The sequence below is a fragment of the Vanessa atalanta genome, chromosome 19, assembly GCF_905147765.1.
Source record: "Vanessa atalanta chromosome 19, ilVanAtal1.2, whole genome shotgun sequence".
Classification (NCBI taxonomy): Eukaryota; Metazoa; Arthropoda; class Insecta; order Lepidoptera; family Nymphalidae; genus Vanessa; species Vanessa atalanta.
Genome location: NC_061889.1, coordinates 8,841,630 through 8,860,610, shown reverse-complemented (window position 1 = coordinate 8,860,610; position 18,981 = coordinate 8,841,630). Strand labels below are relative to the sequence as shown.

At 33.7% G+C, this 18,981-nt stretch overlaps 1 protein-coding gene across 2 annotated transcripts in view; it reads left to right on the top strand.

Moving 5' to 3' along the window:
• LOC125071303 (atrial natriuretic peptide receptor 1) overlaps nucleotides 1-18,981 on the top strand; it is a 141,978-nt gene that overhangs the window by 103,778 nt on the left and 19,219 nt on the right. For both annotated transcript variants that reach the window (XM_047681493.1, XM_047681494.1), the window contains one exon: nucleotides 12,418-12,556. In XM_047681493.1, coding sequence (XP_047537449.1) covers nucleotides 12,418-12,556 — 139 coding nt within the window. The remainder of the gene's footprint in view (nucleotides 1-12,417; nucleotides 12,557-18,981) is intronic.

Here is an 18,981-nt window from a genome sequence, read left to right as displayed (position 1 = left end):
TATATAAATATACATACATGATTTGGAAGTGACGAACTCCTTGCGTTTGATCATGGGTGGAATTTTTTATTTCATTAAAATAAAAAATAAATAACACTTTAATCAAAATATTGTATTCAATAATACAAAAAAAAAACAAACATTCAAATCGTTTGACATGAAACAAGTTGGTGCTATTGTCACAATATTTTGTATAAAATATAAAAAAAAAAAAAATATTTAAATTTCGAAATGGAACAAGTCACAAAAACACGAAGCAGATGAAACAAAGATACGGATATTACGTTTTAATTAAAACAAAAACTGAAACAATACCATTGTCGTTTTCGTTTTTTCAAGTTGTTTTCAGCGGCTTGAGGTTCCATCTAAAGACTTATAGCACGAGGTTTAAAACTTAATTACTTTGATATTGGAATATCAACCCATTATAACTAGAATTATAGTTTAAATTCCTTTGCAATGAAAAATCTTTATCTTATTTACAAATAATGTTAGGGTGAAATAAATAAAAAATCATGTCTTTTAAATGACTTTACAATGCAACCCAGAGCCACTTATATATTAAGAAATTGCTTTTTAAAAAAAATATGTACTAAAATGATGAAGACTTTACTTTCCTAAATAAAAAATATACTGAATAAATAAAACTTTTACCAGACGATGCAGAAGGTTTCGGAAAAGGAGTTTGTATATAATATTATTACAAGATAACCTCGAAGCTTAACCTACTTTATATTTCTCTGTTGACGTGAAGCGTCAATTTATTGTTATTGAATTAACTTATATAATATGCCAAACATCAATGCTTAGTATTGTTCTGGTTTAAAGGATGAAGGATGAGTGAGCCCGTGTAACTACAGGCACGAGGGACATCATATCTTAGCTCCCTAGGCTGGAAGCGCATTGGCGATGTAGTTAATAGTTTTAATTTCTTACAGCGCCAATTCTATGTAGGACAGTTATGATCCACAAAAAACGAAAAATAAATCCGTATGAAAAGCCATTGGATATAAATATTGGATAACCATTATATACAAAATGAGAACTCCGTGACTAACTGAATATATTTAAGCGAGAAAAGTGACAATAAATTAGTAGCCTGTAATTTTCTCACTGCTGGGCTAAGGCCTCCTCTCCTTTGAGGAGAAGGTTTTAAGGCATATTACACCACGCTGCTTCAATGCGGGTTGGTGGAATACACATGTGGCAAAATTTCGTTGAAATTAGTCACATGCAGGTTTCCTCGCGATGTTTTCCTTCGCCGAGCACGAGATGAATTATAAACACAAGTTAAGCGCATGACATTCAGTGGTGCTTGCCTGGGTTTGAACCCGAAATCATCGGTTAAGATGCACGCGTTCTAACCTTGGGGCGATCTCGGCTCATAAAGTTACAATACAACAATACAAAGATTTCACGTTTGATGGTAGAATTAGTAGAGAGTTGGTACCCACTTAAACGGGTCTATAAACTATACTATAACCGGTAATGATCTGTTTTTTTTTTCGTATTAAAATTAAAAACGTGCCAGAGTTCGAACTCCGTATATAGTTATCGAAACATACTTTACGGTCAAATTTTATCTGTACTTTATGATATTATAAATTTTAATGGCTTATTTACGTTATAAATTCTAAAAGCAATAACGAACGTGAAAAAATCAAAATAATACTTATTTATTTTATTGGTTGTACTAATTAATGACCGGTAAAGTTTGACAGCGGTTTTAATTAATACGATTTTTTAACGATATGGTTTGACGGTCGTGGTTAAATGATATTATGGAATATTGGGATTGGAAAAAATGTAAGATTTAAATTTGACTAAATATTTATAATGTTTGTGATGACGTAATGAGACGGCCCAATGGTGGAAACATCTTAAGCGAATATTGGGAGTTCAAATTCAGGCGAGCACATCTGCATATCCATCTGTTTTCTCACGAGATCTGCGTTTGTCAGATGAAAATCTCGCCACACGCAGCTCAGACCTACATTAGAGCAACATAAATGCACCGAATCTTTTCAAACAGGGGAGGGTTATGATCAGCCGTATGTCATTTATACTTTAATTTTATGAAAATTATTTACATAGACCCAAACAGTTTTGTACAAGTCGTGGCACGAAAGCAAGCAGCATTTCCCTGTTGAATCGCAATTCCGATCCTCTGAGCAAAAAAATAACCAGCCCTGCTACCACCAGTGGAGGGAATAAGGTGAGATTACATTAGCAGCCTGTAAATTTCCCACTGATGGGCTTAAGACCTCCTCTCCCTTTAAGGAGAAGGTTTGGAGCATATTCCACCACAGGTTGGTGACATATACATGACGTGGTAGAATTTTGTTGAAATTAGACACATGCAGATTTCCTCACGATGTTTTCCTTCACCGCCGAGCACGAGATGAATTATAAACACAAATTAAGCACATAAAAATTCAGTGGTGCCTGCTTGGATTTGAACCCGAAATCATCGGTTAATATGCACGCGTTCTAACCACTGGGCCATCCCGGTTCGAGATGTTATACTTTTATGTATATTATAAGTTAATATTTATACCCATAAATAATGAAGGCAAAATAAGTGTTCGGATATCGTTCCGGCTTCTCATATAAAATTATGAGACGGCTTATATTAATTAAAAAATACCTAAAAAACACTTGTTTATCAGAATCGCACTAAAATGTATAAAATATTCTAATTTAAGTTTATATTTGCATATTGCCGTTGATAAGATTTAATCCTCATTACAGTGAACGCAAAAAAGTATATTATTTAGTTATTGTTTAATTGTACGTGCTATAAATAAATTGATTACTTCCTTGCTTATTATATTTATAATTGTCAAAGTTAAAAAACGTGGGACGCTTTATCATAAACAATTAAAATATGCATTACAAGGAAACGTACTGATATCGTTATTTGGTGGTAAGGCGATGCTGAAACACTGTCTGGGTAGGTCACGTCATAAATTACCGCCAAACAGCAGAACTTAGTACAACTGTATTCCAGCTTGAAGGGTGAGTGAGTCAGTGTATCTACAAGGGACATAAAATCTAAGTTCCCAAGGTTGACGGCGCAGTGGTGATGCAAGGAATAGTTGTTTCATACAGCGTCAGTGTCTATATCAATGGTGATTACTCTTCATGGGGTCATTCAGTACATTGGCACAAACACTCTGTGGAACCAGCTTGGGAAACTTCAAGAAAAGAGCGTAGGGGAGCGGGGTGCTAGTTGTAACAGGGGCAAGTAGTAACAAGCCTTTTTTACCTGTATAATAAAATAATATTCGTTTGGCTCTCAACCTAACCTACTATGTAATACCCATTTTGTCACATAAGCGTGATCAGTACCCCGCCGGATGGGGCAGTAAGTGGTGTTGTGCAGGGGCTCCGATTATGCCAGGTAATGTATTTTTTTTTGTTTATTCAATACTGATTATCGTAAATTTCAAATTGCTTAGCAGTTGTTGATTTGTACAAAGATACTTAGTATTTGTTTACTTTGATTATATTAAATGGAATTTCACACCAAGTAAGTGATTTTTTTTTAATAGAGGTTTTTTCAAAAAACCTCGCAATGGGGCATGTTGTAACACTTTTCGGGGGCAAGTTGTAACTTCTAACTTTTTAGTTATTCATAAGTTCTATGAAATAACGGTGGACGTATTAAAATTCCTTGTTTTCATATATCGAATACTACTTTGGTGACTTGATTGATTTTATCTATTTTAGAATGAGACACTACGAAAGAAAAATTGAACGTACTTCCCAAAGCCAAGATGATTACAGAGTTTGCTCTGTTGAAGTCTTGGAAAAGAAAACCAGTGTAACCATTTTAATTTAGATACGGGAAAAGGAAGAAGAAAGACAAATCTTTATCAGTCGGATATGTCAAACCCATATTGTTTTTTTAAAGAGGAAGAAGAAGCTAAAATATGCGAGTATTTGCTTATTTGTTCCAACATTTACTTTGGATTGCTTCCTTTGGAAGTCAGTAAGTTAGCATACCAGTGTGCTGTTATGATTGAAGCGAACAACTTACCTGGCGTGAAAATGTACCAGCTGGACCAGACTCGTTCAAAAATGTTATGGCAAAGAAACCAAGACTGTCTCTGAGGACTCCTGAAGCTACATCTCTAAGCTGCGCAACATCTTTTAATAAAACCAAGGCTTTATTAAAAATTTAACTTCAAAGACTAAACCTGATTTAGCGTGTGTAGTTTCTTATGCTAAATATGCCAAATAAATCTTTATTAAATATAAAACTGATTTTCAATTCCTAATCTTACATTTTGCCTCAAGCCTGTTACAACTAACCCCAATCACGGGGTAAGTTGTAACACTCGTCAATTTCTTTTCAAAGCAGTTTCTACAAAAGATCGTTACAGGTTTGATCAAAATTTTATATGGAATCGATAGTTGAATAGTTGTTAATTGGAATAGTACTGCTAGATTTCATAAATACCAGACAAGTAAGATTCCATAGCCAAGACGCGATTTATTGTTACAACTAGCCCCCCGCTCCCCTACTCATTCCTTAAAGGCCGACAACGCAACTGCAAATCCCAATTAAATTATTTTATTTTTCATATTAATTTCAAATAATAATTAAAACACTAGAAATGATAAAAAAAAATCAAAAAATATTTTTTGTGCGAAAATAGTGAAAAAAAATTTTAGTGTTAACAATTTAGTAAATATTGAACTGTGGTTCAATATTTACTAAATTGTTAACACTAAATTTTTTTTACTTGTATTGTGATACAAGTATACAACATCAGTATGCGTAGAGTTGTAGTCTTGTAACGCAAATGAGATACATCCACGAGCTGGACACAGTTTGGAAGATACGTTTATGCGTTATTAGTTGAATAACCTCTCCAGTCTGTATCAGTAACCCCTATCGCTGGCATTTTAGTAGGTTAGAATACCACATAACCCAAACCCATGGAGCCTTTCTCAAAAAAGATAAGAGTATATTCTTAACGAAAAACTCTTTATATATTCAATACGAAGCGTGCGTTGACCACCGAGATATTCCAGTGGTTATAAGGCGTGCATCTTAACCGATGATTGCGGGTTCAAGCTCAGGCAAGCTCACTGAATTTTCGTGTACTTAATTGGTGTTTATAGTTCATCTCGTGCTCGGTGGTGAAGGAAACCATAGTGAGGAAACCTGCATGTGTCTTATTTCAACAAAATTCTGCCACATATGTATCCACCAACCCGCATGGGAGCAGCGTGGTGGAATATGCTCCAAGCCTTCTCCTCAAAGGGAGAGGAGGCCTTATTCCAGCAGTGGGAAATTTACATTCTGTTTGTTGAAAGCCAGTCAGTCAGACATTTACCAATTCATAGACTATGTTTGATAACATTTATTTCACTTCACGTCTTTGAATCTTTATTTATAAGATCAACTTGTCCCAAACTGATCAACAGACGATCTCGGCTCGTCTGGCGGACCTTAAGTAGAACTTAAATTAATTACTCTAACCTTTGACCTACATACTGAGCCTAAGACAAGATGTTAATTGGATCACCTGGACGTCGTACACCTAAGTAGATAATAGAATTACATATGTAATATTGCGTTGGAGTGGTTTAAGAAAAATCTCTAATCTTAATCAGTCGGAATCAAAGAATTCTAATCAATTTTATAAACTGATTGATCAACCATCCCATCATTTGTTATTCTATAATCAAACACACAGACACAGTTTTGGTTGAGCAAACTAGTATTTTACAGGCACGAAATATGTTATAGTATGTTTATTGACATTGTGACAATGTAAGGGTGAATTTTTTTTGGTATTCTGAATGTGACATATAACTGATTATAATACAAAAAAAAACCTCCTCTTCTCTTGAGGAAAAGGTTTGAAGTTTATTCCAATACGATGCTCCAAAGCATTTTTTTTTTTTTTTAGTATTAGCAGCCTGTAAACTTCCCACTGCTGGGCTAAAGGCCTCCTCTCCCTTTGAGGAGAAGGTTTGGAGCATATTCCACCACGCTGCTCCAATGCGAGTTGGTGGAATACACATGTGGCAGAATTTCGTTGAAATTAGACACATGCAGGTTTCCTCACGATGTTTTCCTTCACCGCCGAGCACGAGCATGAATTATAAACACAAACTAAGCACATGAAAATTCAGTGGTGCCTGACTGGGTTTGAACCCGAAATCATAGGTTAAGATACACGCGTTCTAACCACTGGGACATCTCGGCTCCAAAACGTATGTGTATTGGTGACCAGTGTATTATGTGTCCGGAATTTAATATAAAATACTAATTATTCACGATGTTTTCTTTCACCGCTGATGACGTCAGAGATTATCAACAATAATATTCTAGTGAATTCCCGGACTTAAAGTTGCAATCATATCAAACTCGTACAATGCCATTTCGACTTCATAACACAAAATAAATAATAAACATACTATTAAATACTTGATATATTTAATAGCACGCAATTTACGGCTTTTACGAGTTAGTCCGCATCATTATTATTCAACCAAAGTAATATAAAGACTTCCGATAGATATCTGCGACCAATAAATGTCATATTATTGTGAATAAGTGAATCTTAATAATATAAAAAAATGCATATTTAAACTAGAGAAAAAAAATCTTGTAACATTATAAAATGCAATAAAGTGAACTGGCATAAATCGTCACATATGTACAAAGCCTTATATGCCGCCTCCAAGAAACCTTAATCTCTTTCTCTCTCTATTACATACGGTTTTATATAATATTTTAAAAACATCTTTTTTATATTGTTTTAATTCACAAGCGATTTTAATAACAATTTTATTTATTGACATGTAATTATTCTCAAGCGTTGTTAATATATTTTATTGTATCTGTTAATAAATACATAATATTTAACGAAAACTACTTTGATTTTTTAAAATAACTTTTGTACTGAAACTTTAAAAATAAATATAATTAAAGAATAAAAGATAAGTAATATTGATAATGAATACTAATTATTACAATATCATTATGATATAATTAATAATTATAATGTAAAAAGTAACCATAATGGGTTACCGTATCGCGTAACCGTAGCACATAACACGTAACTGCAACGCGTAGTCGTATCGCGTAGAAGTAACGAATATAAAATGCGCCTATGCGCCACCAACCTTGGGAACTAAGATGTTATGTCCCTTATGCCTGTGATCACACTGGCTCACTCACCCTTCTAACCGGAACACAACCATACTGAGTACTGTTATTTGTCAGTAGAATATCTGATGAGTGGGTGATACCTACCCAGACGGGCTTGCACAAAGCCCTACCACCAAGTAAATGTGTCTAATGTATATAAATATACATTATACACATACATATTAAAATAATGTATTTGTCTAAAAAAATTAAAACGATATATTATTATTCGCATATTACAGATAAATAAAGCTTGAGCCTCTACTGATAACAAATTGTACTCGTGTAAGAACGGTAAAACCAATTTACTAAAACATCCCCTACACAACGTACGGTCCATTCAAAGAACGATTTAAACACATGACAGTATATAGAGATTACGTTTGTTGTATTATGCGTGGTCTACACCTGCGCTACGTAAACTGTATATTCGTTATAAATTCTTTAGTCTTTAATATTTTCAATTATTATCCCTTAAATTTCGGCGATGGGGATTTAATTATCGAGTAGAATAAAAATTTTGATGAATTTTATATAACCTTACTCTTACACCTCGATCAGATGTTCAATCCAAGCGATCGAAGATAAATCAGGTGCACGTTTAATAATTTAACGTACGTCTCGAAAGACTCGAGATGATTGCTAATTTCAAAAGTGTTAATAAAGCGTTTCACTCGATAAAATATCATATAGATGTTTTTTTATGATATCGATAGGCGGACGAGCAAATAGGCCACCTTATGGTAAGTGGTCACCATCGCCCATAGACAATGGCGCTGTAAGAAATATTAACCATTCCTTACATCACCAATGTGCCTGCAACCTTGGAAACCAAGATGTTACGTCCCTTGTGCCTGTAGTTAGACTGGCTCACTCACCCTTCAAATCGGAACACAACAATACTGAGTACTGTTGTTTGGCGGTAGAATATCTGATGAGTGGGTGGTACCTACCAGACGGGCTTGCACAAAGCCCTACCACCAAGTAATAAGTGTAAGTGTAAGCATAATAAAAGTGTTTTTTTAATTTAATGAATAATAATTTAATAATGTATCGTGTGTATTTTGTTATAAATTATTGTAAAGGAGTTATTCCACAATGGTGATAGATAGGTACCACTAATCTACCACCATTGTGAAATCACCAACTTATATTAAAATATATAATTACTTGAAAAAAATTGCGCTAGTCACTACTAAGAATTTCTAAATATAAACCCGATTCGACTCAAGATTTCAAACTTACGACCTTTTGAAGCTGGATACTATAAATTGATATTTCAAGTTAAAGGTCCTTTCGACTGGTAGGTAGATAATTCAATAACCAATAATAGCTTATAAAGGGGTTCTACAGAGAGTTCTATTCTACTAAAATATCTACATTTGACACAATGAGCTTGAGTATGTTTAATTAATAATTTAGAACTATGACCAAGTAAACATCTCACTCTAAATATATTCAGTGATTTTAATTAGTACTGAATCAACAAATTACCTTGAATATTTGCTATATTCACTAAGCTTATTATTAGTAAAAATAACAAAACGAATTTATAAATAGAATTCGTTTTATTTGCGCATGTGTGGCTTCAGCTTACGTTTGAAGAGTATTAAGGTCCGTAGGCTCGGAGGGCACAGTCACTCAACTACAAAACGATAGGGAAACGAAACGAGCTTATTATATTTTGTATATAGATACACGGGTTACTGTACTAATATTATAAATGCAAAGCTGAACTAATTTAGATGATTTTTGGTATGGAGCTAGCTCCAGCTTCTAGCTCCCGGGGAAGGACAAAAGCTCTTTTTTTTGTTAACGCCAGTTCAGCTAGTTATTTATATACTAACTATAATTTACAAGAGTTTTTTTAAATAAAATTCACATTGAAAATAATGTTATATTTTAATGGGATTTTTATTTAACAAAAAAAACTCTTATATATTTAGCTGCTTGAGTAAGGATATATATATATATATATATATCCTTATATATCCTTACTCAAGCAGATATTTATTCCACACGACCGAAAGTAAATCACGTGCAGGTTTGAAAACTTAAAATACTTTTCGATGCAAGAGACGATTGACAAGTTCAAAAGTGAAATATAAAGGTTTTTACGCGATAACATATTATATAGATGTTATAAAAAATGAGCGTAGTTAGCATCCGTTGATAATATAATAAATAAATATAATAAATAATAATTAAATAATGTTTTGTGTGTATTTTTTTTAAAGATTTATTTGAACTGTTGCATCGATCTTACCTTATCTTTGAATATAAGCTAACTTAACAAATGATTTTATTTAATTGTAATAAATTTAAATTATTTTAAGCGAGGTGTTCAACTAAAGGCTTGTTATTGGCGAAAAAATATATTACGCATGACCAAATTTCACCTGAAATATACGGGTTTTCTCACGATGTTTTCCTTAACAGTTTCCCCTGTGTATGTTAATGACGTATAAAGCAAATTTAAACTCAGTGAAGCTGAACTGAAAATGTAGGTAACATTATAACTCGTGATGTCAGTAATATTTTATAAACGAATAATATTACAACGGAGTCCAGATGGCCTAGTGGTTAGAACGCGTGCAACTTAACCGATGATTTCGGGTTCAAGCCCAGGCAGGCACCACTGAATTTTCATGTACTTAATTCGTGTTTATAATTCATCTCGTGCTCGGCGGTGAAGGAAAACATCGTGAGGAAACCTGCATGTGTCTAATTTCAACGAAATTCTGCCTCATGTGTATTCCACCAACTCGCATTGGAGCAGCATGTTGGAATATGCTCCAAACATTCTCCTCAAAGGGAGAGGAGGCCTTAGCCCAGTAGTGGGAAATTTACAGGCTGCTAATGTAATATATATATTACAACGTTATAATTTTTTTGTAAAAATTCTAAATTCGTCTTCTTTATTAAATATGGCGCCCTTTTCTTTTGTACTTTTGTAAGATTTATGAGATTATTTATTAATGATTAATCATTTTGAATTAATATTTGTTCGCTACGTATTATAATTTCGTTAGGCTTATAAATTTTCCGGGAAATGAGAATTGTATCAATCCAAGTTAGTTATCTGATACAAGTGTGAGCGTAATTATTTAATAGTCTTTATAACTGTAGTAAATTTAAACTACAATGTAAAATTTTTTGGGTGAAGTCGAGGAATGAGTACGTTGACGATGGTGATAGTTTATAATCTCTAAATACATCTATTGTCGAATGAAACGAAAGCCACCAATTCATTGCATTCTTTGTACTAACAAAGTGGGTTGGAACTCATAGGCTTTAGATGCGTTATATTTCGTATTGTAATTGACCCGTCACCCTATATAAATTTTACAAAAAAACCAGCTGTTCGTTCCGACTTTGTGCGAAAAACAAATCATATAACGTTCACCCTCTTCCAATTTCCTTTTTTTTTTAGTATTATTAAAAATTTTAAGTCAATCGGACCACTTGGTGAGTGGTATAATTCGTTTATTTTTATTAGCATAGATTACCAGGTGGTAAAATCATCAATTATCGTACCACCAAACAATAATCAATATTGCACGTTCTTTGCCTTCAAGGAATGTTACATCTTTGAACCAAAGATTGATGGAGTCTTGATTGGAGTTATTGGCTAAGAGTATCAGTACCGATATCTATAGTCGAAGGTCTTACTATAAAGTAACCTATTTGGTCTGTCTTCCTGCAGTAAAAATCAATCAGAACACCAGTCAATTTAGATTCTATCGATAGCAATTGTTTCTTATGGACACTTAAGGCGATGGTACTTACCATTATAATAAAGACAATTTCCTCGCTCCTTAAGTAAAGTGTATGGTCCATGTATTGTGAGAATATTATTTATGATATTGGTATCTGTTATCAATAATAATATTATAAATACGAAAGTAACTCTGTCTGTCTGCCGATCAGTTATTTTTTCACGGCCAAACCACTGAACTCAGTTAAAATTCAGTGTGAAGTAAACTTGAAGGGCAAAAGAAGGGAAGCAAAGGCGACATTTTACCTGATTACCAAAACCTATAACGCGAGCGTAGTGGCGGGCGACCAATAGTTACTTCCAAGTACAAATTAAAGAAGCCAATGAATATGAGAATATTGGGCAAAAACGGCCACCGTTTTAATATTAAAATACACTTTTACTCAGCAGGAATATTGATGGGTGAATAAATGTAGGACTCTCAAAAAATATACGATCTATTTAAAAAAAAAACTGGTAAAAGTACTTTTCCAAATATAACCTATTTTATAAACTAAAGAAGGTCTTATATCTAATAAGGCAATTGAAAAAAAATCTATATAAAGTATTATATGTGCGTGATAATAATATCTAAATTTAAAGATAAATATCTTCCTATTATTTAAACTTAGTATGCGAACGATATTATTTTACTTTACGACACTTCTTGACATAGCTTTTTAGTGTACTTGTTGTATTCGGGTTTGTAATACTTACCAGGATTTTAAGCCTCATGCTTATTCTTCATAACACATTATTGCATCTATTATTTTTAATTTACTGGGAGAAGGTATGATCGATTTTGGTGGGAACCTTCACGCCCATAACAAATGTAAGAATCTCAGATTATAAAACAAAAGGGAAACGGAAAACCCAAAACATAAAAACGATGCAACAAAAGCGAATACAAAATCAAATGCGCTCTCACTTTAATGATAATAATTATTAATTATTATTGACGAATTTACAAAAATACGAGTCGTCTCGCAATTTTTGGAAATTTGTATTCGCTTCTGACAATTTGTTCGCTTTCGTTGCTTCACTAAAGCGCAGTTCATTTACTTAACTACATACGTTTCGCGCCTTCCGTATGCCTTATGTTTTTATCAATACCAGTATTTTATAACAAGGAACTCGAACCCTCGAAACACGAGCGTAATATGTCTAAGCATGATATTTCATATTGATAATAATTATTTTAAAAAAAATGGGATACACGTATCAAAATGGCGTATCACTGTCGTTTGTTATTTCGATGCGATTTAAAATCGCACGGCTCAGGTAAAAAGTTTCAACTGAATGGAACGAACGATACGTCACCGAATATATGAACGTAATACGAAAACAAACATAACTGTACTTGTATAAGATTCATTTTATAGGTCATATGAACGGGTAATGCCTTGTATGTCTAAATCTTTGATGGGTGTACTCAGTCTCGTCTAGACTCTTTAAATCAATGAATTTAATAAAACATTTCTTTCAGGTAGTTGCGACGTACGTGGCAGCGAACTCATCTCTTCAATTCGTTGAGAACCGTCCCATTCACTGGGCTGGGGGGAGGACCACCCCCCCTCCAGATACCCCGAAGTGTGGCTTTGACGGCTCCCTTTGTCCTGACAATTGTAAGTAAATCTCGAATTGTGTTGTGTATGTTTTGACGAATTGCATAGAAAATGAGTATGATTACGAGAACTATTTAAGTAATATTATTTTTAATAATACATAAACAAAAGTCATATAATTAAAATAATTTACCCACCAGTGTCCAATGTACCCTTTATATTAGTATGTGTAGTGTGTTAATAAATTACATACAAAAAATTGTCTGAATTTATGTTTCGAATAAAAACTTTAAAATGTCAGTATGGGACCACTTTGGACATTAAATTTAAATTAAATCAAGATGATTTGTAAAACACATATACCTCAAAGAACCATAACATCACTAACACCACAAAGAGCAGCATTTTTTATAAAGTAGATCTTTTTTTGTTGTTTTCTCTGATACTCTTTAGATCTGTATTTAGTGAGTAGTTACGTCACATCTGTGCGTTGTGATACAAAATAATAATTCGGATTCCTCACCTACAGAATGACAATCGCTATGTCATTTTATCAATTGAAATAATTTGTTTTTTATACGAAATAAATATCTGATGAATTTGATTTTGGAATATAAATTCTAGAACTTTTTTTTAAATGAAATACACGGTCAGCAAATATGTGTAATATATGGAAATAAACGAATATCAGCTCCACGTGTCGATAAAATCTCGATGTGAAATTTTATCAATTGTTCTTTTCAAATATTATATTTACACTTGGTGGTTGGGTTTTGTGCTAGCTAGTCTGAACTATATAATAAATAAGAACCGAGATGGCCCAGAGATTAGAATGTGTGCCTCTTAACCGATGATTGCGGGTTCAAGCCCAGGCAAGCACCAATGAATTTTCATGTGCTTAATTTGTATTTATAAATCAACTCGTGCTCGGCGGTGAAGGTAAACATCTATGCTCTAAACCTTCTCAAAAGGAGAGGAGGCCTTAGACCAGCAGAAGGAAATTTACAGGCTGTTAATGTTGTAGTCTGAATAGGTACCACTCAGTCGCCACATATTCGACCGCTTAATATCAATACTCAGTATTGCTGTGTTCGGTTTTAAGAGTGATTGAATCGGTCTAACAAGCCCAAGGGACATGACATCCCAAGGTTTGTAAATGTGATTTTTTTTTTAACTTGTTGGTGTTTTGGAATGAATGCTTAAAATTTCTTACGGCATCAATGTTCACGGGCAATAGGAACCACTTTTAATAGTTTGGTCCTACATAGAGTCCGCCTACGTATTTATAAAACAAAAGAACAGTTTTCATAAAATCATTTTCAAAAACTTGCATTTTACAATGTATCCAAAACTTACCTCACCTATTCACAGTTATACTATTTTTAATTGCTATATGTAAATAGATAAGGAATTTATGTTAATGATTCTTATGTAAATAATGCAGTTACAAATATACGTAATAAACAATTATATCTATTTATACCGATATATGTACAAATCAAATAGAATGTGAAGAAAAACTGTACCAGGCACCTAGTTTAGGGACCATTAGTGCTCTTGCAGAGTGAACTACAGTCAAAGGCTTTGAAATACTTTGAGATAACCTTAGAACACCAAAGAAACATCATTGACCTCTGCACCTTGTACCAGCTAATGAATGAAACATGACCGAGTGGGTGACATTTAAATAAAGATTGCGTGCTAAAATCCAATGGAAAATATACTTTTATGTGTTTAATTTGAGCTCGGTGGTAAAGATAATATCTTTAGGAAACTGGAATGTATCGGATGAAAATCTGCTACAAGTAATTTACGATCAGGATATTGTAACATAGTAATGCTTAACCAGATTTTTTTTTATTTTATGTTAGAGATTAGCGGACGAGCAAATGGGCCACCTGATGTTAAGTGGTCACCACCGTCCATAGACAATAGCGCTATGAGAAATATTAAACATTCCTTACATCGCCAAAGCGCCAACAACCTTGGGAACTAAGATCTTATGTCCCTTGTGCCTGTAGTAACACTGGCTCACTCAACCTTCAAACCGAAACACAACAATATTGGGTACTGCCGTTTGGCGATAAAATATCTGATGAGTGGATGCTACCTACCCAGACGGGCTTGCACAAAGCAACACCAAGTAAACGAAATTCGTTTAAGATGTACGTTTTTGGTGTTGTATCCACTCGTCTATATTACTTCATCTTTACATTGAATCAACTTGTAATGTATTAAGATATAGTGACTACAGGCATAATTTATTAATAAAGAAAATGTTTTAATATAAATACCATTCATTCCCATTAGCACTCAGGAATAATCTAGCTTTCTACCAGTGACAAAGTTTTTGGATCGGATTAAAATTCTGGAGATTATTACTTCCTAGGCTACTAACAAAAAAAAAAAAGTATACATTTGAACAATTGGTTGTTGGTGCGTTCAAAACCTCTTACTTCAAGTAAGGCCACTTCCTCATCTGTTTCTAGCGATCTATTGATTTTCTTTTGTTTACAACAAATCCGTGGGACGTGTTGTTTACACGCGCGCTTGGTTTAGGCTTTTTTTAATTAAAAATGAAGATATTACTCTAAGCTGCGTTTACATGTAACTTTTTTAAATAATTTTTCAAATTCTTATATAAGTTTGCTTCTAGAATTTAAACTTTAAATTGAGACTGAGTTAGTTCTTGTTTTAATATTTCTTATTTAACTGTTTTTTGAAAATATTTAAATATACTAATGTTTTATTAATTAATATATTAATAATTAAAATTAATAGTAACTTACTATAATACTGAAAATGAATGACCAGATACTTATGTACAAATTAAGAATCTGGTTGGTAATAATGATCTCAGTAACAGACCGAGTTGATTCAGAAGCCATGCTGGCAACACTAAATTTTACTTAATAAATGTTTACAATATAATTCACGTAATTCATTAAAAAACGACGTTTTTTTACATAAATTTGCTTTATAACAGTCAAACGTATAAAATATACATTGAGATTTGCTTTTGTTTATGATACTGTATTCGCTTCTGTTTTCTTGCTTGAATGTAATATTTCAAGCAATCCGTTTGCTTTTTTTTTATAATTTGCGTTCGACTGTTAAAAATTCAATATCGATACAGCGTATATTTATCGAAAGCACTACGAATATAAAATACATTTTCAGATATGTTTCGTTCTAAATCGTATATTTAAACAAACCATCATCATCGTTCATTTGTCCTTTTACGATTTATTAGTTTTTTGTTCACTCGTGAAATATTGACAACCGTCTTACGGTATTACGCGATTTTGATACTTGTAAATATACCCATTATAGTTAATATCGCATAGCAAATTGAGACATTTCAAGATCGTTTTCTGTGGTGAGTTTCGAGTTTCTTATTACAGAATAGCCCAAAAGTGCTCTATAAAACTTCGAGAAACTGAATTTAGTAAACTTTTACGTACCGAGTACTTAATGCTTCTTCACAAAATCTTTTTGCGGTCAGATCTACGGTCATTGTATCCATTGATATTCGTTATACAAAAAAGTGTCTCGGCTTTTTACGTTCACTAGTAGTATAGTACTTAGTACATGGTCTATATCTTTATTTTTTCCAACGATAATAAATTGGTTTTCTTATAATAAAGGCGATCGGGCAAATGGACCGTCTGATGGTAAATGGTCACCAACGCCCATAAACAATGGCGCTGCTAGAAATATTAACCATTCCTTGTGAATTGAAATGTAGTGTCCTTAATACATGTAGTTAGACTGGCTGACTAACCATTCAAATCGGAAGACAACCACACTGAGTACTGTTGTTTGGCAGTAGAATATCTGATGAGTGGGTGGTACCTACCCAGACGGGCTTGCACAATCCCTACTATTAAGTACTCTGGCTTGTAAAATCAATTGTAAAATATTATGACAAATATTACGAACTCTCATTCCTTACCTATTGAACAAGCTACCGTTTTAAACCATTACATTTTAACTAAAATTTATTATTTTATTTACCATAAAGTACGTGATACGGATGACGTTTTAAAAATGCTTCATATCAAATCGTTGCATGTATCCCGATAACCCGAAACGAATGGTTGTCAGCGGAAATGGAATCCACGATCGTTTGATCGAATCTATGACCCAGAAAGCAAGAACGTATGGGATATAAAGCGCTCGATGTATTGTTTTATACGATTTGATTTTTATATTTGGAATACGATATTTTGCATTTCATTTGTTTTGTGACTTATAAGGTTACCAATCAGTGGGTTCCAAATGAAAAGTTACTTAATTTAACATCAGTTTGTAGTTTAGAAACGAAGTCTTAATTATTTCTGTGCCTGGGATAACAAAAAAAGTCTTTCCTACTTCGGAACTTTTTAATCGCGTCGGATTGCCATCTCGTCAAATAATTAATTTATACTTTTTTGTACTCATCCAGAATTAATTAACAGCCTGTAAATTTCCCACTGCTAGGCTCCTCCTGCTCCTCTCCCTTTGAGGAGAAGGTTTGGAGCATATTTCACCACGCTGCTCCGATGCGGTGGCAGAATTTCGTTGAAATTAGACACATGCAGGTTTCCTCACGATGTTTTCTTTCACCACCGAGCACGAGATGAATTATAAACACAAATTAAGCACATGAAAATTCAGTGGTGCTTGCCTGGGTTTCAACCCGAAATTATCGGTTAAGATTACCACTTTTTTTTTTTTTTTTTTCTCGCTGGAAAAACGCGTTACGCGCTTCCCCCACGTGATGGAAGGTGGGGGGGTGTGTGGGACTCCCCGGAGCCCTGGACGCCGAGTGCGCCCAGGTACGCCGGGTTTACCCACTAAAAAACCAGCGGTACCCTCTCCGTCTTTCGGCGGGCGCCACGGGATCGCTTGCGCATGCTACCGTGACGCCCTGACGGTCGGCCCGCCTATGCGGGCCTCCAACACCTAGAGGGGGTTCTCGGGGTGGTTAAGATTACCACTGGGCATTCTCGGCTCAACTGTCCTCCAGAATACTTATTGCTAATTAGTGTGCAGTACTAAGGGTCGCCTTTTGGCTAATTAGCTATTTCCTCCAAACGGTCTTTTCAACTAAAATGTATTATTTACTTCCGTGTTATTTTTTATTTATGTTTTATCAAAATTTTATCGTAAAATATAAGTAGCCGTTTCTTCCAATCAATCGAATTGAAAAGGAGACTTAGTATTGCGATAATATACATACATACGAATATGTACAATTGAATACATAAATGAAATAAAAATAAAATATATTCAACCATAACAAACTGCTATATATACTAAGTATATACACACTAAATTAAACTTTATATATTTTAGTTAGGGAATATAATTGAGTGCACCTGTTTTGGTACATACTTAAGCATTGAAAATATCCTGTGAACAATATATATAAATATTCCACGTTAAGACTGACCACCGTAACCGAAAACGCTCGGCTCATTAATTATCTATGATGTGAAATCATAGAGAAATTATCTTTATCACACATGCCGCCTTGCCATTTACAAAGCTTCAACTATAACCCTTGGTATATTAAAATTATACTTGTTGACTTCCAGACAGGATATATTACATACGTATATAATTGTACTTAACTAACATGACTGTATTTTTAAATGTCGAAAAAGAGTAACTGCGTTTCTTGCCGGTTCTTCTCGGTAGAATCTACATTCCGAACCGGTGGTAGCTTCACTTAATATAGTTTGTTGAATGATGATTGTCTTGTTACGAAAACCTATGACATCATTTTTAAATTAAAAAAAAAAAAAACAGCGAAATACCCGACGTGGTCAGATTTAGATTTTTTGAATGTGCCGAGTTTAAATTTAGAACATATTATTTAACTCTCAAGCGCTCATTGTATTTTTGAAGTGGACTTAAAAAGATAAAATACTATAAAATTGGTCGTTCCACGTCTATTTTAAAGAGAGACCAGCCAACTGCGAAGGACATATAATGTTCACATGTGTGCTCAAATATAGGTACACTCTCTATTCCCTCATTCTTATAAGTCGATACGTTGTGATAGAGATCAGGCACAGTAAAACGGTCTTATTTGCATTCCGAGGCGCGTAAATGTAAACACTTAACCTCCAAGACTTCGGACTGATACTGAGAATATATCGATACTAAAACACGATAACTTCTTATCGGCCCGGTATCAAATTAGAAAATTAACTCGTTTGCCATACATGTAATTATTCTACTGTCAAACCTTACTCATTATATTTCCAAGTTTCAAATCAAATGTGGAATAAGTAAGTCTAACTACTGCCTAATATATGGCGCTACTCGTCAAAATTTGAAACAATTCGATACTATGTCATACCCTGTTCAAGTTAGCTTGATCTTTTTGACAGACGGACTAGTGGTAGGAAACAGAAAATATAACATATATAACAGTCGATGGGACGATGGTTAGCGTAATTCAAATTAGAATTCCATTATTTTTTACCTTATTT